The sequence below is a fragment of the Ipomoea nil genome, unplaced genomic scaffold (assembly GCF_001879475.1).
Source record: "Ipomoea nil cultivar Tokyo-kokei standard unplaced genomic scaffold, Asagao_1.1 scaffold1361, whole genome shotgun sequence".
Taxonomy (NCBI): domain Eukaryota; kingdom Viridiplantae; phylum Streptophyta; class Magnoliopsida; order Solanales; family Convolvulaceae; genus Ipomoea; species Ipomoea nil.
Genome location: NW_017617789.1, coordinates 523790 through 548709, shown reverse-complemented (window position 1 = coordinate 548709; position 24920 = coordinate 523790). Strand labels below are relative to the sequence as shown.

The 24920-nt window shown below is 31.7% G+C and overlaps 1 protein-coding gene and 1 long non-coding RNA gene across 5 annotated transcripts; both read left to right on the top strand.

Moving 5' to 3' along the window:
- Window positions 1-1812: 1812 nt before the first annotated feature.
- Window positions 1813-22946, top strand: LOC109185858. The gene is made up of 2 exons (XR_002055060.1): window positions 1813-1910; window positions 22597-22946. It is a non-coding gene; the product is annotated as an uncharacterized LOC109185858 (long non-coding RNA).
- LOC109185857 (homeobox-leucine zipper protein HOX4-like) lies at window positions 15681-17180 on the top strand. Of its 4 annotated transcripts, XR_002055059.1 has the most exons (3): window positions 15681-16133; window positions 16321-16391; window positions 16665-17180. XR_002055059.1 is itself a non-coding variant. In XM_019335815.1 (2 exons), the coding sequence occupies exons 1-2, from the start codon at window positions 16036-16038 to the stop codon at window positions 16880-16882; spliced, it is 333 nt and encodes a 110-aa protein (XP_019191360.1). In that variant the 5' UTR covers window positions 15681-16035; the 3' UTR covers window positions 16883-17180. The 4 variants fall into 4 exon arrangements, 1 of the variants encoding a protein (XP_019191360.1); XR_002055057.1 differs by lacking the exon at window positions 16321-16391; XM_019335815.1 differs by lacking the exon at window positions 16321-16391 and having other exon boundaries at window positions 15681-16150.
- Window positions 22947-24920: the final 1974 nt, after the last annotated feature.

Genomic DNA, 24920 nt, shown 5'->3' with positions numbered 1-24920 from the left:
AATAATAAATTTTGAATTGAAATTAATCCTAATGCATCATGTGATTTTTTTCATTAGGATTTTGAATTGAAATTATCCAATATGATTCGTTACAATTGATTATGTTAGGAACCTTGTATTAGGATTTTGATGATACCAATGTAATGTAGAAAGTAGACCCCTAATTCTTACGTTTTTTATTGTATCGCTACTTTCGTTCTAGACGAAAGTTGCCATAACTCATATGTAATTCGTGTTAAGCTAGAACAAACACACGAAAAGAGTTATGAATAGAAGATAGGCTGATCAAGGCGAAAGAAGACTCCACAGCAACGAAAGAAGGAGTTGTCATTAAAAAGAAAGTTCTTTTCAAGACTATCTCAACAAGTATTCTTCTTCTCATCAACAAGAAGAATGCTCTACCTGTCTGATTTGACAACATCCTAGGACAATAAGGACCTCAACTCATGGGACACGCTATCCAAAGAGCATTTAATGAAGTTGTACTATCTCTGGAGCTAAAAGACAAAAGTCATCAGATCCTCCATACCTTCAACGGCTACAAAGTACAAACCCATTAATGGAGCATTAAATGCATGAGGCTCCATGGTCCTTGTCCAACAGATAAAAGGTTTGAAAAATTCATCTCCCTCCAACGGATGAATTTTCATCACCTATATAAACCAACCTTCATCAACTAAGAAGGTGCTGGTTCATTATCACTCTACTCACTCTTTTGCAAAAAGTTCTTAAAAAGTGAACAATCTCAAAGCTTTTTGCGAACCAGTTATTTAAGGTGTTAAGGCATTTGAAGTAGATCATCCATCGCTGCCCTACATCTTGTAAGAAGTCTTGCACTCTTGAAGCAATCATCCCACACCAACAAGACTTCACAGTTGGAGGAATCAAGAAATACTTTCTCACCAACCTCAACTTAGAAGAAGAAGTTGATAGAGGCGGAGTAAACTCTCGGAGTTGAAAAACCTTCAAAGGCTGTCCGGCTTAGTGATCAAGGAAGTCTTTGTGTAATTGTACTAAAGAGTGATAGTGCAATCCTTCCAGCAGTTGTGGAAGAAGAGTGGAAGTAGGCAAAGTTTGGCCGAACCACTATAAAATCTCGTCTCGCTCTTCTCTTTACTTACTGCTTTATTTTACTGCTTGCATATCATCTCTTTCATCACTCATCTTATCTTTTTGTAAAACTCGTGCAACCCTCTCCTTATAACCTTTCCGCTGTGCTTATCTCACTCAAAAGTGTTGTCAGGTTTTTTCTTTTAAAGAATCTAAAGAAAAACGAGAGTCTATTCACCCCCCCCCCCTCTAGACTCACCACTCAATCTATCGGGACCAACAGATTAGTTACCTATGCTATTTGTGTTTGCATTTCATGACACGTCATATATCATTTATTGTGGCAAAGAAATAATACACCAACTATATATCAACAAAGAAAATGATAACTGTACTTAAAAAAAATTCGTGTTATTTGTTTATATTTTATTGAAGGAAGAAAATGGAAAAAACAATAGTCACTTTTTTTACCTTTTATTTATTTTTTATTTTTGAATCAACCATAGCTACTCATCATATTAATAAAAAAAAAAATTATACTGTCTCGAAAATGCTCTGAAAAGGGTAATCGAGTGGGTAGAACATAATTTTTATACCAGAAAATTATGAATTTAATTCTTATCAATATCTCTCTTGGTCGAGTCCACCGGTCAACCTTAAATCTCAAGACCAGCTGTCCTACGCTCCTAGTCACAAACATGATAACTTGTTTAATTAATTATATGGCTTAGCTTACTTAGCCCCCGGCCCTTCTATAAATAGCTATCCATTCCTCACAATTGAAACCAACCACAAAGAGAGGCAAAGTTAACTACAAATCCAGGCTCCAAACATCAAGAAGATGCAGCGCATCACCGACGGTATATATTAAAATTATGCATTTTCATTCTCACCAATTAATATATGCTTCATATATACTGTGTTTACTGATTAATGATCGATCACTGCAACTTCTTACATATATACTAACTCGATCTATGTCGGCTTGTTTCTTTTTCCCTCATTGAAGGTAAGAGTAGCTGGCCGGAACTGGTCGGAGTGGATGCATTTTTAGCAAAATCTACGATTGAGAAAGAAAACAGCGACTTGAATGTTGTGGTGGTTTACCATAACTGCCCCGTAACCAGGGATTATAGGCTTGACCGAGTTCGTCTTTTCGTCGACTGTAGCAACGTTGTCATAAGGACTCCGGTGACCGGCTAATCTAGTCGGCAAATCAAGTGGATGTTGTAACCCTACCAGCCCCAACAATAAATGTAAAACATGGACTTCATCAACTCCATGTTGGACTATGAATCCTTAGCTTTATCCTTAAATAAGAGTGGCAAATAAACATCTGCTTTCTTTATCCTTTATCCTCTTGTTTGTTTTTTGTTTTTGTTTTTTGTTTTTTGTTTTTTTTTTTTTTTTCAAACCAAAGTCCTCTCCAGTTTCATCCAAACTCAATCAATTCCGTAATTTAATTTTTTAGATTTCCAACTTAATTATAGTTTAGTGAAAATTGTAAATTTATGCCTCTCCATAATATGTCAATTAATGGCGTAAATATTGTCCATCAATTTTCAAAACGGTACATATATCGCCCCGATATATGTACCGTTTTAAAAATTGAGAGGCAACATTTACACTACGGGAGAACACTATATGTACCGTTTTGAAAATTGAAGGGCAACATTTACACCACTAATAATTCAAATGTGACATTGATATATAATTGACATATTAGAGTTAATCAACGATTTAGTCCCTCAATTATTAGCGAACTGTCAATGTAGTCCCTCAATTGCTTATTCATCGATTTGGTTCCTGAAAACAATTATTTTTAGTCGATTTAGTCCCTCTGGCAGTCGACGGACGACGGCCTGAGGGACTAAATCGACTAAAAATAATTGTTTTCGGGGACCAAATCGATGAATAAGCAATTGGGAGACTACATTGACAGTTCGCTAATAATTGAGGGACCAAATCGTTCATTAACTCGACATATTATGAAGGGACATAAATTTCAATTTTTCCTATAGTTTATTATGATTTGATTGTAATGAAATATCTACAAGAGTACAAGACCAGCTTATAATAAGACTATAATAAAATAATTCTTAGGTTTCAAATGTGGATTATATTAGAACTTCGATTCACAAGTGTGATGATGAGGAGTACAAGTATTGTCCTAGCTTGTATTAATTAAGAGAGTACTAAGGGTGTGTTTGGTTGGCACATGGAAATCGTAATCGGAATATGTATCAAATATTTGATAATGGTAATGGATTTTGGTGAAAGTATTTTGCATGTTTGGTAGTAGGTGGAATGAGAATGATTATCAATATTGCTGTTTGATTTTTTATGAAGATGAATAATAGAATGAAACCCTTATTTTATTAGGAATGAATTTTTCAATTAATGGGTAATCAAAACCCATAATAATTTTCTCAAAACCTGTCAACCAAACAATAACAATGACTTTGATACCCAATCTTGATAACTAAAACCTGTCAACCAAACACACCTTAAATTATGAAAATAGGGGATGAATAGATAAAATGACCATCTCTCTTTTGAGTTACAAGTAATAATGAAGAAAATAATGCTAAAAGTTGTTATAAATATATCTATTTGTGGCCATTATCTTAGTTTTCTCCTCCCTGATCGGATACCGTTTTTCCATGATTGTATTATATATATGTGTGTGTGTATATATATATATATATATATATATATATATATATATATATATATCAACGGTTATCTAATAAAGTGTTATGGATCGGAGTTCATGAGTTCAATATGTTCTTCTTCTCTCCTTCTTTCTTCTTCTGTTTTGAGCGTACAATTTCACAAGATTCACATGAGATTAGGTTGCAATTTATAACAAAAGTATAATTTTACCATTTCTATATAGTGTTGTTTAGATTATGATCAATCCAAAATGACAGCACTTGTTAGAAGAACAAGTAAATAAACCTCCTTGGTGAGTACTAGCTAATTAGTGGTATTATTAGAATTCCATATTAATAAGATAAAACTACACTTCCTATATAACTCGTGAACTAAAGTGTAATTTTTTACCATTCGAAATAACTGTGAGTTTCTCTCTCGTCACCAAAATGGTACAATTTTAGTTCGTGATGAGTAATATAGGAAGTTATTCCCTTTTAAATATATAAATTTTATACACTAATATTGTTAGGATCAAGTACCTATAATTAGGGTCTTTAGCTAGAAGCTGAGTTGGACAACATGCCGACTTACTTTGATACTAATTATTAAAATCAAATACTTACCACTATGTCAAAAACTATAATTAGTAGCAAAATTGTAACTTTATTTTCATAAACTTGTGTAGCAATCAATGTCATGTTTGAATATCAAAATATTTGACTTGGTCCTCCAAACTCCTATCTAACAAATATATATTAAACTAATATTACAAAAAATAAAATAATAAATAATTTCAATCACGAATCATCAATTGAATCAGACAGAAATGAATGAGTTATCAATTCAAATGATTTTATGTGTAGCAAGCCTATCTATCAAAGACCATGCACATATTTAATATCGACACATAAAACACATGGTCAATTACTAGTTGGATTGCATGGAAATCAGAGGATAATGTCATAGAAATGGTCCCCAGGCCAGAAAAGAAACGGAACTAAAATTTATCTCCTAAAGCTGTGGCCTGGGTTTTACATTGCGAATACCAAAATCAAACACTTATCACTACATCAAAAATTATAGCTAATAACAATGGTGTAAGTTTATTTTCTTAAACTTGCGTAGCAGTCATGCCATGTTTTAATGACAAGCTGACAGACTTTACTCTCCAAACCTCCATCCAACAACCAAATAACTTTATTTTTTTACTGACATATCTACTAACCTACCAAGTTAAAGTGAATATAATGTTATATATCCTGTGTATATACAACACCTGATACAAATCTGGAAGCTAGAATTTTTTATTAGAAAATTTTGAAACGTTAAAAACTTAAAATAATTTGAAGATCAACTAGAAATTAAAACTTCTATAAATACACATCTATTTTTTGATCATGCGCAATTATAGTAAGCACTAGGTACTAGTTGAGTGGTAGAGTAGCATAAGCGGCTATCTAAGGGGACCAAAATTTTATTAGGGGACCAAAATGATATGGTTAGGTTTGGCCAACTCCTCCACAAATTTAATCCGATAGGGACGGAGTGTGAAGGTCCCCAAGACTAGAATTTTACTTTTAATGGACAAGTTTTGGCCAAACACAAGAAGCTGTCACCTAACTTTTAACAATTTTGAATAAATTTTATGGTTAGCCTTTGATGTAATGTGGCAGTAGGGGTATATCGAGATGACAGTTCTCTTTAAACCCTCCACAAATCCATCGAATAAATTAGTCTATTTATATAATATTTTAATGCGATACATTTTAACATAAAAAGCATATTAATTAATAGTCCATATAATTTTCTTTTACCATATCCATAATACTCAGATGCAATAAGATACTGCACAGTTGGTTGTATCAAATATTATTAGCACTTGCATTAATAATACTCGATACAACTTGATATATCATATTTAATTATATTTGATATTATTAATATTGAATTAAGTTCCAGTGCGGGTGCATGTTTTCAATACGGCTGTGCGGTGAGTAATGTGTATGAGTTTTGTACTTAAGGTGCGTGAGGCTTGTGCTTAAGGTGCGTGAGTTTTGTACTTAAAGTGCGTGAGTGTGTACTTAATGTGAGTAGTTGTTGAAACTTAAGGTGCATGAGTTTGTGCTTAAGGTGAGTGAGTTTTGTACTTATGGTGTGTGAGTCTTGTGTTTAAGGTGCGTGAGTCGATCTTGTGCTTAAGGTCTGTGAGTTTGTGCTTAATGTGAGTAGTTGTTGAAACTTAAGATACGTGTGTTTTTATGCTTAAGGTGCGTGAGGGTTGTGGTTAAGATGCGTGAGTTTTGTGCTTAAGGTGCATGAGTTTCTGTTCTGATTTCTTAATGTATTTTGTTTGTGTGTTTAATGTGCGTGTGTTGTGTACTTAAAGTGCGTCAGTTTAATATTTAATGTGAGTCCAACCGCACAACCTCACGAGAAGCCCCTCGCATCTGATCCCTTCCCTATTAATACCAGTGATAAAAAAACATTAATTTAATTTAATCTTTTTGAAATTTCCTTTATATCTTTTCTCAAAGGATTGAATCTTCAATTTTAAAAATCTACACATAGTGACATAGAGCATGTGAAATTCTAATAATTAGTATGTCGTTAGAATCCATAAATATTGTTTTAATTGATTCAAACAAAGGAAAATTAAAGCTATTAATGATGAATTAATATTGGCACGCAAAAAGCCTGGCTAAAATCCCATTGGCATTGGGTGAGTGGAAATCTTAGGATAATAACAGAAAATTGGTCCCTGCCGGGTTTAAGAAAAATCTAGAATACTTCTTTTAGAGTTGTAATAGTGTACAAATCACACAAAAGAGGTGAACAATATGAGAGTTCTAATTATTTTATCTCATTTTTTCCGAGTTCTATTTGGAGTACTATAGATATTTTATTGGCAAATATTATAAATATCGGATTATGATCGATTTATTGTTTAGTTAATTAATTTTTTATTTGATAATTATTTTTTTTTTTTTGAAATACTCATGATTTTTTACAAGATAGTATTCATTTTATAATTCTTCAGTCATTTAGTCCAAAGAATAAGTCCCCACCACCGGAATTTGATCTTAATATATCACAATATGTCATATATAATGTAAAAAAATTTAACCCCTAGAATAACTCTTAGGGTGTCTTTGGTTCTCACACATGGAAATGAGAATCGGAATGTGAATCAAATACTTGGTAAGGGTAATGAGTTTTGGTGAAAGTATTTTGCATGTTTGGTAGTATGATGGAATTGGAATGATTACCAATATATATTGTTGTTTGGTTATGTATGATCATATAATGGGAATAAATATTTTAAAAGTACAAAAATAAAAAACCAAGATAATTTATTCTAATATAAAGACATCCAAAGCACCAATATGAACAAAAAAATAAAAACAAAAATCTAAAAGCACTAAATCACTAATCCAAACTTAAAAATCAAATTACTAGGGGGTGGGGGGGGGGGGGGGGGGAGTAATGGAATGAAACCTTTATATTTATTTGGGAATGAGTTTTCTAATTAAGGGGTTAATCTAATCCGGCCGATCTCATAGTAGTGTTCTAGAAACCTGTGAACCAAATAATAACAATGGCATTGATTTCCATTCCTGATAGCTAAAACCATGAACTAAGTATTTATATCGATGACATTGATTTCCATTCCTGATAGCTAAAACCATGAACTAAGTATTTATATCGATGACATTGATTTCCATTCCTGATAGCTAAAATCATGAACTAAACACACCCTTATTTTTCTTAGTTATATCGAAATTTTTATGAATGCTACTGGCTCTATTACACTGTAGTATCTACTGAAACACAAAGAACCAATAACGCCTCTACTGAGGCTCAAACTCACAACCTTCCAAATGAAAGTCCAACCCGGGTACGACCATTAAACCACATAGTCTTGATTTTATGATAAATAATTAAATATTTATAAATCATAGAATTATGCTAAGTGAGTGGAACATGAATCACATACCTAAATGTCATAAATTTAATTATTGTCAAACACTCTTTTGGATGAACTTGTCACATGCAATATTGTTAGTGCGATTTACCTTGTGTAGTATCTACTATACGTCCATACAGTTGTTGCAAATGTAATCAACAACACAACAACAATGTTAACAAAAGCTGGGCCATATTCTTATCATCAGCTTTTGTGTGAATGGTAATAAAATGCAGAAATGGTCCAGGGTTATGAAAAGGAGATGAAATAATTAAATAGAGTACACAAAATTAAAAGAATATATAATCCACAATAACAAATTATTGAATAATTTTACACATATAATGAAATGATCAATATTATATTTATTGAGATATTGAGTATATAATCTATAACAATATTAATAAAAAAAATGCACGATAAAATTAGAACTCATGACGATTAAGGAAGCCCGCTGGTCCAATTTATGTCATTTGCATGAAACTAAATTCTAATTAAATTGGATGGGCATTAGAGCACAATATCGTATAAATTTAGCATTATTGAGATGTTAAATGTTAGTTATGACCCATTTAATCAAAATCAAATTACACTCAAATTTTTTTTTTAGTCATATTTCCTGTTTTTGATTGAATCTCGTTGTTGTCACTTTATGTATTGCCAATATATATGTTGTAGCTTAAACGAGTTAGATATTGCATTACATCTCATTTATGAAAATTATAATTTTGTTAACATAACCTTTTATTATGTTTTTATCGATCATATTCTTTAATTTATTATTGTCTATATATGAATATTTGTCTCTCATGCATTAATGTGGCGATGGAATTTTTGGCGAATATTTATATTCTTTTAAATCTCAATCAACAACTATGTTGGCATAAAAAAACTCGTGGGAAATTTTCATTGGCAAAGTTGTCAGTAGAAAAATGACATTTGTGGGGAGAAATTATTGGTACTCGCCTAGTGAAGTGAAATGATAATGCTAAGGGGATCCATAACATCTTTCCCTTTATCTCATCATTTTGTGAACTCATAATTTTTACATTATCTTGCTTCTCCTATTTTCTCTCCAATCATTCTCTATTTTCATCCATTTTTAGTAGATCATCTCTTTAAAACTCCTACACATAATTCATTACTGAGTATTTTATTTACGTTTCTATCATTAATAATTTTAACTTTATAATTATAACTAGTTACCACAGGCGCATTACATGAATAATCCAATGCTCAATGTATATTTTTAAATTAATTTTTCAGAATTTATCAAAGTATCATTTGGTATATCATGACGTATATCAATGCAAGATTATCAAATTTTTCATAAAAGTAAATATTTAAAAAATGTATAACTATGACCCGTGGCAAGAATGTTGGATTAACTAGTGCAATAACAGTTTTAGAGAGGAGCACCCTCACTGAATAGTACCCAAGCATAGTTTTCACAACACAAAACTCTATTAATTGGCGTGATCCATGCTTCCTCTTGTTGCCACTTCCGCCATAAATGAATTCTTGATTTGATATAGTCCCTTGGTGTGCTTCACTGCAATTTTAGTACCTTGACACAGTGCACCTTCAAAAACATAATCAAATCCTTCTTCCCCAAAACGACAATGATAGTAGACATAATTTCTCATCTATGTTCAATATATAGTGTAAATTAAGTGTACCGTTTTATCAATACCCAATGATTCTAATTAATTGACCAAAGTTCATGTTAATTTTATTTTGTATTTTTTAATACATTGTACTCTAACATATTCATAGTATATGTTTAACAATTATGTCAATTTTGATTGGGATATGGTTTGAACCTAAGACCTTTCTTATAAAAATCAATGAGTAAGTTAACAATAATAAATAGTTAATGGAATATTCCGTTACTAAAATTACACTATCGGAATGGGGGGGTATTTATGAAAAGTAAATGATATAATTTAGGAAAAAATAGAGAAAAAATTAAAAAAAAAATACTAAAATCAAAATAATATGAACCATTAATTTCAACGAACAATTACACGAACATTTATTAGTTCCCGGTAGGGGATAATTGTCCCCATCCTCTGCACGTTAATATACATGGCGTTTGGCCAACACGTGCCATAAGATTTGTGCGTGTTAGCCACGCGCCTATGTTAGTTTTCTTCGAAGAGAACAATATAGTCTCGCAAGAGAAAACTTGCTTCCTCCCTCCCTCCCCATCATTTCTCTCCCTCTTTCTCACAGAATATTTGTGCATTAGAGAGGCCCTAATAAGCGAACAAAAAGTATAGTCTTTGAGGCGGTATAGTAATCAAGAAATTAAAGTTTTTATAACTTCTTTTCGTAGGAATGAATTGATGGTCGAATTTTTGACATCATAACTAGTTAGTCAAAGTTAAAAATTTTACTCAGTGCAAAGTTTACTTAATTTTTACACTAAAATAAGATTTACCTAGTACAATATTATATAGTGATTGTGAGTTTTCCTCATCATCATCTATCCAAAAAATAATAATAATAATAAAGTCAATTTTTTTTTCATTCTTAATAATTTAAAAGGTGAAGATTTATTTTCATGCTTGGTATAAACTTTTAACTAGATAATTAAAGTTTCAATCAATTCAACAATGAATACATTGCATTGAAATTAGTGAGAATAACCACCTTGTTTTTATCAAGTAGCTAATAATATGAAATTTTATGAATTTACTTCATTGCTCTTTTTTGCGTCATGAAAACTAATATCATCTCATAAATAATGCTCCATTCGTATCCTTCCGTTGATTGTGTAAAAAAAAAAAAAAAAAAAAAAAAAAAAAAAAAAAAAAAAACATGAAAGATAACTTTGCAACTCATTGAAAATTTTTGTTATTTGCATATAGCAATGATATATTTGGAGATTTGTTTTTTAAAAAAAAAAAATTCTAGAAAATTTTAAATGAGCCAAATGTTTGAAATAAATTTTCTTTAAATATTATTTATTACGTTTTGCGAGTAATACTAAACATGTTTATAATTTTCAAGAAAAAAAAAAGTCTCTAAATAAAGTATTCCTTGCATTTACTTTTTTGATTGATAAAAAATTACCAAACGACTTCTTAATTCAGTTTATCTCTCATTTGTAATTTGCAAGTTATTACATATGAATTAGATTTACTCAATGCATAATTTTAAATTAATAATATCCATGAGTTTCACTCGTCAACAAAAAACAATATAATAAAGTATTGCTAGATATGAGAAAACTTGTATAAATACCTGTCCATTCCGATCCCTACCATTGAAACCAAGCACAAAGAGAGGCAAAGTTAACTACAAAGAACAACCCAACCTCCAAGAAGATGTCGCGCATCACCGACGGTATATATATATTAAAATTATGCAATTTCTCAGAAAATAATAATTTATATATCTTCATATATATCACTGCAACTTCGATCAATTGGTTGTTACTAACCAGGGATTATGGGTTTAACCGAGTTCGTGTTTTCGTTGACTGTAGCAACGTTGTTATAAGAACTCCGGTGATTGGCTAGTTCGGATCCAACGAGATTGGGTTGAAGTGGATGTTGTAAAACCTGCATGCATGCCCCAATATAATAATAAATGTTTGTACATGGATTTCATGAAAAACTCCATCTTTATTGTACTATCAATCCTATTTGTATTGTATCCTTAAATAAGAGTGGGTGGCTAAATAATATAATTAAACATCTGCTATGTGTTTATGTTCATCAATTGCTGAGTTTCTTTTTATAACCAAATTCTCTCCAGCTTCATCCACTCTCCATCAACTCCATGATTTCATTTTTTAGATTTCCAACTTATATTTTACTCCGTAATTTATTATGATTTGATTAATAATTAAAGGTTCATAAGTAGCCGTATACGTAGTTATATTGAAGATTATGTTGGTGTATTAGACTCTGGCCTTTTGTAAGTAATCTTGGTGAACATTTAGTGGATTGGACTTACGTGAGTTGCCCCGCAGACGTAGGAGTTTAGCTCCGAATTGCATAAACAATTGCTGTGTCCCTGGTTCTATTTTCTTAACTTGTCTTTTTAATTTGTTCTTTCTAAATTTGAAAAACAAACTTAATTAAAGGTAATTTAATTGGTAATTAAAATTAAGTAGAACTTTAAGAATCACTTGCATTGAAGACTCATATCAATCTCAATAGCCACTTACAATGTCATTTTATGCTATTTTTTCAACAATATATTATGTCTACATACATTATTACCATTGAAGAGTATAAGAGAAAATATTGTGTATGCATATGCATGGTAAGAGAAAAGATAACAAAGTTATAACGGTAGAGATATATTTGTTTAAAAATTTGTATAATATAACTCTTATACCATAATGTATAAAACAATGTTAACAGAAAAACAGACATAAATTAATAATATAACATGAATTGAGACTTATTTTATTTTTAAATTACAAATGTCCATGGTTGCAATAGGCGCTAGTCGGGCGGTAGAGTAGCGCCTAGACGGCCTAGGCGGTTAACTGAAAAAAAGAAAAACAGTGCACGTGTATAAGTGCATATATGTCATATTATATATATATATATATATATATATATATATATATATATATATATATATATATATATATATATATATATATATATATATATCTACTATACTAATAAGAGCCCAAGAGAGTTAAGCCTATAATGGGAAGAAAAAATGGCGGTCACAGATTTTAATCAAATGAATGGCTCAGATTAATTAAAAGATTGATAAGATTTAAATTTTACACTAAAATTTCCTAAAATACCCACACACCGTTACTAATTCCGTTAAAATTTTAAGAATTGCCGTTAGTTCACCGTTAACTTACTCATTGATTTCAAAAAAAAAAAAAAAAGTCTTAGGTTCGAACCTCATCTCAATCAAAGTTGGCATAATTAGTACTCTATTTTACTCTTATTAAATTATATATAAATAATAATTTAGTAGCTACAACAAAAAATTATAGATATGCATTTATTTAATTTAGAATTATGTGTCCACAATGCCTTTATTCAAAAAAAAAAAATATTCATTATCAATAAATTAAATAAGAGAAATAATTGTATTAGTTATATTGTCTTTATTTTTCTACAATATAAAAATTCTTTATATTCAAATTTATTAATTGATTATGTTCGCTACATTGTCCTTATAATGTATTAATTCAGTGAAAAAAAATTTATTCATTATCAATAAATTAATTAAGAGAAATATTTTCATTAGTTATATTGTCTTTATTTTTCTCAAATGTAAAAATTTTTACATTCAAATTCATCAATTGATTATATTCACTACATTGTCTATTATCTTTTTTGTGCACTATTTTTCTAATTAAATTTCAAAGTTATAATACAAAATAATGCTATATATTTATTTAAGAAGTATTTTATTAATACCATGAAAAAATTAAAAAAAATATAATTAATAAAGCCAATCATATTAACTACTTGAGAGTTTTTGTGACAAAGAGAGTATTCAAATCACACAACAAATTGAAGTGAGAACTACATTGCAATGTCCTTGTTTGACAATTCGCAGTTAGCGGATTATATTAGCGGATTTGACCAACAAATTTATTTAATTATTAACATTGGGTAGAAAAAATGACCGCCAAATTATTAAATCAAATGAATGGTTCAAATTGTTCAAGTTTTAATTTTTTTTAAAGTTTTTCTAATTTATCCTTAATTATATGATTATCCATTTAACTTTTTCGTTAAATACCGTTAATTCACCGTTAGTCTAATTCTAATATTAACGTCTAATATAGAATTATAATTACATCATTAATCTAATTCTAATATTAAAGTCTTAATAGAACTTAACCACAAATCCTAATGTCGAAATCTCCTCAAACAATATTAGTATATATTTAATATTTTATGCCCTAATTTTTATTTGTTCTCCCTTATGTCCCGTATTTGGTTTCAACCATACCTATACAATTATTTTATTGACAATTATAATCAATCTTGACTATATTATCTTGCATTTGTAAACTTAGAAATTACCTATTTAACCCGCACGGGCTTAGCTCAATGGTTTAGTGGGCAGTATTTGGGAGAAGAGACCAAGGTTTGAACCTCGGCGGCGGCAGTGCGGGAATTATGTCCAAAGTGGGCAGATTCCTTGTTCGCACCGGCATTTGGTCCTGTCTGCTGAACCATTGAGTCACCGTGATTTACAACTTCCCACAATGCTCTGTCGGGTCGGAGTGTGGGGGGCCCTTGGGGTTGGGGACTCAACCTTTGGGAGAAGAATTACCTATTTAAATACGCAAATTCTTAATTCTTAATATACTTTAAAGTACTTATTTAAAAAAAAAACATTGGGCATTATCCCAATCGCGCAATGCGCGTAAAAAACTAGTATATATATCATATAAATGAAAAAAATTAGCAAGGTCGAGTCGGTCGGGTTAACTCGGCTAACTCGACAGAAATTAACGAGTTAACTCGGTGTAATCGGCCGAGTTAGGCGCTAGGCGGCCGAATTAGGCGCTAGGCGGGCGCCTAGGCGGCCGGTTTCCTAGGCGGGAGCCTAGGGAAAAAATCGCCACGGCCTAGAGACACCTAGTACCTAGGCGCCGATTACTCAGTGCCTAGGCGGGATTTTTACAACCCTGCAAATGTCACATATTACTAGAAATGAATGGCAATCTAGTTAATAAGTCATAGGTAAGAACAAACTAAATTTGGCCGAACTACGTTAAAGTTCAAAATAGACCAGAGGTGACAAGAAGTAAGTAATATATATATATATATATATATATATATATATATATATATATATATATATATAATTAAGCCTTAAAAAATCTTACATTACCGTAAAAAAATTTCTTAAATATAATTTCGCCACTTTGGTCATTACATTATATAGATAGTCTCAAGAAAATTGTCCAAGAAATGGTATTATAGATGAATAAAGTTTAAAATTAAATGCGAATAAAATAAATGATGTCTTCATATGGCACGTACTGACGTACGTAGCATCAATCTCTATCACTGACCGGTCTGACCCACACAATTTTATTGGCATGGGAAAAGCCTGGCTGAATTCTTTTTTTTTTTTTTTTTTTTTTTTTTTAATTCTTTTTTAAAATTTACATGATCTAGCTTTGTTAGATTAATATTAAGTCTATTAGATTCCACTCATAGAGTCACTCTGAAAGTAAATTACGTAATTGCGCAATCAGTGATCTAATAATTCAAACCTTCCATCATTCTTATCAACGGTTTAATAATTCAAACCTTCATCATCCTTAGGCCTTTAACCTATACATGTTTTCAGTGGGATCCGAACCCTCACACTACCGTCTCAAATCATGACTTTTAAGTTAGGCGACGAACCAACTACGCTAAGCTCATGAGACAGCCTCGGCAAATTCTCATAAAATGTTATACATGGATAATGATTTACCTTACATTATTTTGGACCATGATCCAAAACTATATTCAAATTATTACTTTTTTTGCAATTAACTTATTATTATGTGTCTTCATTGAATAAATTATGTATCTACTACAATATTGTGAAGAGAAGGAAGCAGCGGGAAAAGAAAGTTTGAACTGAATTACTTTCACGATGAAGAAGACTGTCTAACTAATAATTGAGACTTTCCTTTCAAAAAAATAAAAATAAAAATATAGATAGTTACAACATCTAAGGAAAGGAAGTTACAATACTACCCTTTAAGCTTCTACTTTCTTCCTCTAATATACAATAAAGAGTAAATACCAGGCAAGGTCCCTCGAGTTTGGTGGTTTCACCACCTATAGTCCCTAACTTTTGTAATTACCATCTGTGGTCCTTCGAGTTGTGAAATATGATCTGATGCCATTCTCTCGTTAATTTCTTCAATCTAAGTCGTCAAAAATAGGGGTAGATATGTCATTTTCCATGTCCTTCCGATGAACCTATTGCGGAAAACCTCACCCACCCATCACGTCTTGCTTCTGCACCTGAAAGTGCTCGAAATTGGAGACGATGGTGGAAGCTGGCTGCTGGGTCGTCAACCGGAGTGGACTCTGGTTTCATGTTCGTGTCCACGTCGAATAGCCCGGAGAGGTCGAAGCTTGGGGAGAGAGAAATGATTTCGAATGCCTTTAGGCACGTGGGTTTCATTGAGGATCCGATGGCGTCCGAGGTGGAGTGGTCGTCGACGATGTCGAAAATGCTTCTCGGAGATTCTTCGTTCTGGGTGTCAGCATTGGGGATTATGGGTTTGGGTTGGGGTAGGATTTGGGTGAAAATTGCCAACCGCATGAAATTCTGTGCTACCTTGCTCGGAAGCTGGCCGGAGTGGTCTCCTCCGGGCGTAATCTCGTCGCAATAGAAGCGCCTCCATGCTCCTCGCGACGTCTCCGGTGAACTCCACTGTCCACCGCCTCCGAGTTTGTCGCCGGCTGCCTGCTCCGCCGCCTCACTCGCTCACTGACGAACGGTACTCCTCCTCCTCCGGTTAGAGACTTATTTTTTTGTCTTCGGATCTGGAAAGTAGAATTTTTATTTTTGATTTTTGATTTCTCATTGCTTGAGCCTTGAGTGTCGAAGAAGACCAAAAAATTAAAAAAATTTGATTGACTTGATTTCTGATTTATGATTTTATGGGTTGATTTGATGATTTCTAGAAACAAAGGAGGTGGAAGTGGCTGAGGTTGGGGATAAGAAGGCTGAGGAACCCCCACGTATTTAATTGATTGTTCGTATAAAGTTTCAAAAGTTTAATTTATTTTGCTCTCTTTTCCATTTTTATGTGAGGTGTTTTGTGTGTGTTTGCAATGATAAATATCATAGTTTTAGCATTTTTCTGAATAGTTTTTGTATGTTCTCCCTTGGGAAGTAGATAAGGTTCTGAAATCTGAAGATGTAGTCAAACAGGGCACTACAAAGAACTGAGCTTTCACATGTTGAAACCATAAAAAAATTTCTCAAAAGTTTACATTAAATGGTGGCAATATAATGTCTATTTCAGCTTCTGCATCATCCATGGTGAATTTCAACGACGGTGGAGAGATGGAACGCGGCGGCAATGAGGACTACGGAGGCGGTGGGTTCTATCAGGCGGAGAAGAAGCGGCGACTTAGCCCTGACCAAGTCCATTTTCTGGAGCAAAGTTTTGAGGTGGAAAACATGCTTGAACCAGAGAGGAATGTAAAATTGGCTAAGGACTTGGGGCTGCAGCCCAGATAGGTTGTGGACTTGCGGTTTGGTTCCAGAACTAGCATGCCAAATACAAGACAAAACATATTGAGAAAGAATATGATTCCTTGAAGTCTTGCCATGATAAACTCACATCAAAGCTGATTGTGATTCCCTCTCCTACGAACTCAAATGACATATCTACCCTCACTTTTGACGGCTTAGACAGAAGGGACTAACGGAAGGATGACAGCAGGTTAAATTTCGTAACTCGGAGGACCACGGATGATAATTATGAAAGTTAGGGACTATAGGTTGTGAAACCACCAAACTCGAGGGACCTTGACTGGTATTTACTCTACAATAAACATATATTATATGTCATTAATATATTATGTGTCTATAGTTAACATATTATATACCTCTAATTTATTTATAAGTACATATTCTATCATCTGTAGGCACATGTTAAATGCAATCACATGTTTATTAACGAATTAGTCATTGGCACCTTGAAACCTTTATAAATACCCTTGCTAGCTCTCACCTAAGAATCCATTCCAGAAAGAAAGAAAAGCTAGTTAAGGAGCAAAGTTCATACTACTCCGAGGATGTCGTCATGGTGTGAAGGTAGTCCCACTTGTATTTCTGTTCCTCTATATATGTATTAATTACAGTCCAGAGATGTGTTAGTTGAGTATGATTTGGTGTTTTATTAATTACGTACAGGTAAGCAATCTTGGCCAGAGCTTGTAGGAGAACAAGCACTGGTTGCCAAAGCCATCATCGAGAAAGAAAATCCTATTGTCACTATAAGAATCGCTTATCCAGGATGCCCCATACCCATGGGCCCTTATACATGCACCCGAGTTTGGGTTGCTGTGGACTGTAACAACGTTGTCCAATGGACTCCTGTGGTTGGCTAGATGGAGCATCAATTCGCCAGTTGAAAATGGGAAATAATCATGCGGCAACCTAGTTTGTGTATTGTCCTTAAAATAAGAGTGGATATTAGCTTATCTACTCCTTCTATGTCTTGTTGTACTGTTGTGCTCGTATTAATATCACTGATTAATAAAACCATTGTCCGCATCCATGCTCTAATAATTCTTTAATTTTGATATATTTCTATTTTGAATATCATTAAATAATGACCCAATCTAAAAACTATAAGTTTCTATTACACATTTATATTTTACCTAAAATAGAATTTCAAATTTATTACATTTAGTAACTTGCCTATGTTACATTCTAGTGAGAAATATTGAGATTTTTACCTGGTACAAAAAGAAATTATAAAAGACATGAAACTTTAATTTGATGCATAAGTTTTAGTTTAAAAAAGGTTGACGAAATATTTAGTTTTTAATTAAAAGTGTGTGACGTCAGTTAATTCAAAGAATATAAATCGAATTATGGGTGTAAGTAAAATATTAGGAGAAATTTAAGAAGGGTAAATAACATTTTCCTTTATGCAATGTTTGGTGTATTATTTTAAACTTTGTATCCTTATTTAAGCCTATATCGGTAGTTATGTTGAACTAATCTTTTGTAGTTATGTTGAACTAATCAGCCACATGCAAGGGAGTGACTGGTTAATGTGTATTGAAGTAATGAATCACGATCACATTCATAAAAATTATTAAAAATGTCAACTCGATCAACTGCTACGTAAGCATGTAACCTGATAAAATTGATGGTAACTTGCTATTCGGTGAAATTGTACACATTTAGAGTGTTCAGTGGTCTAATTACACTTCTTTTCGATTCAGTGACATAATTGCATTTTCAGGTTACGTTCAGTGGCCAATTTGAACCTTATATATTTTAAGCTAGGAGCTTATTTTGAAAACATTACCAAACAGAGCTTATAGCTTATTAAGAGCTTAAAATAAGCTATAAACTCCTAAATAAGCTCTGCCAAACATAGCCTGGGGATCAAAATGTTATGGTTAGCTTTCAGGGCGGTATGTGAGGATCCCCATATTAACGTATGAGTTGACAAAGTAGTTTTTTTGAATTTTGAATTTATTTTGGTTCAGTTTGTTAGGCAAAGTTTTAGTTGTTTTTGTTTATTGGACAAGTATATGTGTCTAGCTTCCTTCTTGTTTTGTATTTCTTCTCTTCATGTTAATATAAAAGATCATTTCTTCTTTTATTTTTTGTCCTGTAGAATTCCAATATGATATTCCCATAGTAAAAATTTCACCTTTTGTGAACAAGTTTTGACCAAACACAAAACAAGACGTAACATAATTTTTAACAAATTTGAATAAGTTTTATGCTTAGCCTTTGATGTAATGTTGCAGTAGGGGTACATCTAGATGACAGTCCTCTTTAAACCCTCCACAAATCCATCGAATAAATTAATTTATTTATCTAATATTTTAATGTGATACATTCTAACATGAAAAAGCATATTTAATACTCAGTATAATTTTCTTTTACCATATCCATAGCACTTAGATGCAATACTCCATAGTTGCATTGGTTGTATCAAATATTATTAGCACTCGCGTTAATGACACTTGATACAACTTGATATTATTAGTACTAGTTATAGAAAAATTATTAATTTAATTTAATCTATTAAAATTTCTTTTATTTCTCTCAAAAGGTTAAATATCTGTAGGGACGGAGTCAGAAATTTCATCCAATAAGGACAAAAGATTAAGGATCTCTTATATATTAGGAGTAAGGTGGAGGAGGGAAACAGCTGCTCCACTGCCTCCATGGTGGCTCTGCTTATGTCTTCAATTTTAAGGATTCACATCCTAACCCGACAGATCATGTGACATTATGATAATTGGTATGTCGTTAGACTCCAGAATAATTGTTTCATTGATGCAAACAAAGGAAAAGCTATTGGCATGCAAAAAGCGTGGCTAAATTCCCATTGGCTGAGTGGAAATTAGAGGATAATAACAAGGAATTGGTCCCTGCCGGGTTTAGGAAAAATCTAGATACTCCCTAGTAGAGTTGATGATTGATAAATATTTCATTGTTTTTATGTAAAATTATAAATAAATATGTAATTTGGAATATAGGCATCAACATAATTTAACTATACTTCTCATTATCTTACAACATCTTTTAATGACGAAAAAAAATTTGTCACCATATTCCAATGGTGTTTAGGCAAATTTAATTGTGGACCATGGTTGATGTAGCAGAATGAATTATGAAATTAATGACATCGTATTATTTTAGTTATACTTTAGTTTCATTTGACAATATACGTTATTATATTATCTCTGTTTTTTAATTTCATTTTCTACACACTAGTTTCATTATAGTAACGCTGAAGTATCATTTTAATTACACTTCAGATTCATTTGACAATATACATTAATGAATGAGTTCTATTTTTTAATTAGTTTTATTTTTCCATACACTAATTTCAGTAACTTTGAAGCTAAGTATCATTTTACTTACACTTCATGCTCATTTGATAATATATGTTATTGTATGGTTGTAGTTTTTTAGTTACATTTTCCACACATACTAATTTCATTATAGTAACTATTAAATATCATTTTAATTACACTCCATATCATTTGGCAATATATATACGTTATTGCATGAGCTCTCTTTTTTAGTTTTATTTTCCACACATGCTAATTTCATTATAGCAATACTATATTACCCCGTCAATTGCATAGGAGAGTCCTGATTGCATGCATGAGAAATATTTCTGTAAATAAGCATGCAAACTAAGAGAAGTAACTCCGAGAACACTACTGAAAATTATGGAATTTCCGACCACTTGAAAGTAATCTTAAATCAAGTCGAAACCAAAAAGTGGTCGGAAATAGCAACAAAGGTTTTTCCGGATATAAAAAATGGACTGAACAAGGCTTTCGACTTGATTTAAGATCACTTCCAGGTGGTTAGAAATTCCATAATTTCCAGTAGTGGAAGTTAACTTCTCCCGGAAAGTAAAGTTCGGGAAGTAAACATACATCATTCGAAAAGTAAAGTTCCGAAAAGTAAAATTTCAAGAAGTAAAAAAAACTCATTGAAGTAAAATCCTGAGAAGTAAAACGAGAAGTAAGATTAGTGTAATCTTAGAGAAGTAAACTTTTTGAATAGTCAATTTCCAAGTAATAAAATCAGCCAGGAAAGTTATCAAAGAAAATCATCAAAGTAAAATCACTTTGCATTCATAATAATTTGCATCGAAAAAATAACTTTGCGCTCAAAAAACACTTTTTGAATATATATACTTCTCGGTCATGCAATAATTTTTCGAATATTGTGACTATGAATCAACAACAACAACAACAACAACAAAAACAACAACAACAACAACAACAACAACAATAATAATAATAATAATAATAATAATAATAATAATAATAATAATAAGGGAAAATGGCACTTTTTCCCCTGTGTTGTTTACATATAGCATATTTTCCCCCTGTGTTGTTTATGTAACCACTTTATTCCCCTTAATTGTTTTTGAAGTGGCTATTTTCTCCGCTCTCCGTTAAATAAGTGTTAGGCCTGTTAAATATGAGGGTAAAAATGGCATTTCACTTATTATTATTATTATTATTATTATTATTATTATTATTATTATTATTATTATTATATAAACTATGTTAACATTTCTTTAAATTAATACTCCGTATAATTTAACTTTTTTTATTTTTAATTTATTAAAAATATTATTAAACACAAAAAAAAAATTAATTTAACAATTTAAAAAATTAACGAAGTAACTAAAAAGAGTTAAATTAATTAATAAATTATAAATAAGATAAGTAAGATGAGACAGAGAAAATAAGCACTATCATAAAAAAAAAAAAACAAAATATGATTTAAGCACATAATAATAATAATAATAATAATAATAATAATAATAATAATAATAATAATAATAATAATAATAATAATAATAATAATAAGTGAAATGTCATTTTTACCCTCATATTTAATAGCTCTAACACTTATTTAACGGAGAGGGGGAAAAATAGTCACTTCAAAAACAATTGAGGGGGATAAAGTGGTTACATAAACAACACAGGGGAGAAATATGCTATATGTAAACAACACAGGAGAAAAAGTGTCATTTTCCCTAATAATAATAATAATAATAATAATAAATTTTGAATTGAAATTCGTGTTGCATGTTCATATTTTATTGAAGGAAGAAAATGGAAAAAACAATAGCCAATTTCTTTTTTGAATCAACCATGGCTACTCATATTAACAAAAACAAAAAAAAAAAAATTATACTGTCTCGAAAATGCTCAAGACTGGTTGAGTGGGTAGAATATAATTTTTATACTAGAAATTTATGAGTTTGATTCTTATTAACATCGCTTTTGGTCGAGTCTATCATACTTTATTACATAGGAGAGGGAATAATAAAGTTATTGGGAAAAAAATTTCACTATATGATGTGATAGGAATGTGAGTGGCTAATAATGGCATATGTTCAACAAACAAACATGATAACTTGTTTAAGCTGCGCCCCTTCTATAAATACCGACCTATCCATTCCTGACAATTGAAACTAAGCAACCACAAAGAGAGGCAAAGAACAACGTAACCCATCCAGCCCCCAAACATCAAGAAGCTAAGATGCCGCGCATCACCGACGGTACGGTATATATTACAATTATTATGAATTTTCATTCTCAGCAATTAATATATGCTTCATATATACCGTGTTTACTGATTAATGATCGATCACTGCAACTTCTTACATATATACTAACTCGATCTATGTGGGCTTGTTTCTTTTTCCCTCATTGAAGGTAAGAATAGCTGGCCGGAACTGGTGGGAGTGGACGCATTTTTAGCCAAATCTACGATTGAGAAAGAAAACAGCGACTTGGATGTTGTGGTGGTTTTCCAAAACTGCCCCGTAACCCCGGATTATAAGCCTTGGCGAGTTCGTCTTATCGTCGACTGTAGCAACGTTGTCATAAGAACTCCGGTGACCGGCTAATCTAGTTGGGACATCATTATAAAGTGGATGTTACGCTGTAACCCTGCCCCAATAATAAATGTAAAACATGGACTTCATCAACTCCATGTTGGACTATGAATCCTTTACCCTTAAATAAGAGTGGCAAATAAACATCTGCTTTCTTTATCCTTTATCCTTCTTTTTTTTCAAGCCAAAGTCCTCTCCAGTTTCATCCAAACTCAATCAATTCCGTAATTTAATTTTTTAGATTTCGAATTTAATTATAGTTTATTATGATTTGATTAATAATTAAATATATACAAGAGTACAAGACCAGGTTATAAGACTATAATTCTTAGGTTTCATATATGTGGATTATTTTAAAACTTCGATCCAGAGTTGTGATGAGGAGTACAATTATTGTTCTCTGTATTAATTAAGAGAGTACTAAATTGTGAAAATAAAGGATGAATAGATAAAATGACTGTCTCTCTTTTGAGTTATAAGTAATAATGCAGAAAATAATGCTAAAAGTTGTTATAAGTTTATCTATTTGTGATCAGTAGTTTTCTACTCCTTGATTAGATACAGTTTTCTCGTGATTGTATATGTATATATATCAACAGTTATCTAAAAAAAAAAATGTGTTATGGAGTTCAATTAATCTGCTCTTCTTCTCTCCTTTTCTCCTTCTCTCTTCTTTTCTATACTGTTTTGAGCGTATAATTTCACAAGATTCACATGAGATTACGTTGTAATTTATAACAAAAGTATAAGTTTATCATTTTATATTAGTGTTGTTTAGATTATGATCTATCCAAAATGACAGCACTTGTTAGAAGAACAAGTAAATGAGCCTCCTTGGTGAATACTAACTAATTACGAGTACTATTAAAACTCCATATTAATAAGATAAAACGTACTACACTTAATATATAACTTGTGAATAAAAAGTGTAATTTCTCATCATAAGTTTCTCTCGTCACCAAAATAGTGCAATTTTAGTTCATGATGAGTAATATTGAAAGTGTATGTAGTTTCCCTTTTAAATATATAAATTTTATACAAAATAGTGCAATTTTAGTTCATGATGAGTAATATAGAAAGTGTATGTAGTATTCCCTTCTAAATATATAAATTTTATACACTAATATTGTTAGGATCAAGTGTTGGAACTCCGTTGGTGAAAACAAATAATAATCCAATAAAATAAGATTATTATTTTTCTGGAAAATAAGGAAAGGAAAGATGGAGAATTTGGCTAGTGTTTGGTGTTGGATTTTTAGCAAGAGTTTTCCTTAAAACCTTATTTGCCACCTCCCAAAAGTGCTAGGAGCATTGTGGCCTAGACTTTCCAGGATAAAACTTGCTTATGATCCAATGTTTGAGCACCCAAACAAGGAATCCGGCGAACAAAGCAAGGTTATCACAGTATGGCTAAGAAAGAGTAGAAGCAGAGAGTTTTTGAGGAAAAAATGATACTTTCTTGTTGGAAAATAAATGCCTTTTCGAACTCGTTTCTAGTTGGAATTTGATTTACACCCCCCTCCCCTGCGCGAGAGCGGCTCTATGCTATACAATTCTACAAGCTTCAAAAAAGCTCTTGTATAAATAGGGGGGCGAATCCTCTTTCCAAACCAATGTAGGACAAAAGCTCACTTTTTCCCTTCATTTTCCAACTCAAATAGGTGTACTTTGAGAATCAATATCTCATTCACCCATTATCCGTTTTGAGCGTACAATATATCAATCTCTTCGTCTCACTACGAAGAACCCGAATCCACTTTGACCCGATCCAAATCGGAAGTGGACCCCACTGATAATTGTACCACAAAATAGCCACTTAACATGTCATTTTAAGCTATTTTTTCCAACATCAAGTACTTACAATTATTTCTTCTACTAGAAGCCTTAGTTGGATAACATGCCGACTTACTTTGATACTAATTGTTAAAATCAAATACTTACCACTATGCCAAAAACTATAATTAGTAGAAAAATTACAACTTTATTTTCATAAACTTGTGTAGCAATCAATGTCACATTTGGATAGCAAGATATTTGACTTGGTCCTCCAAGCCCCTGCCTAACAAATATTAACTAATATTATAAAAAAAAATTATAAATAATTTCAATCACATCAATCAATTGAATCAGACACAAAGGAAT

Bases quoted from the DNA above. Each gene is read 5' to 3' on its own strand.
- LOC109185857 (XM_019335815.1), top strand. From the start codon at position 16,036: ATGCTCCTCGCGACGTCTCCGGTGAACTCCACTGTCCACCGCCTCCGA. The intron at 16,151-16,664 runs GTTAGAGACTTA...TGTCTATTTCAG, and splicing joins ACGGTACTCCTCCTCCTCCG to CTTCTGCATCATCCATGGTG.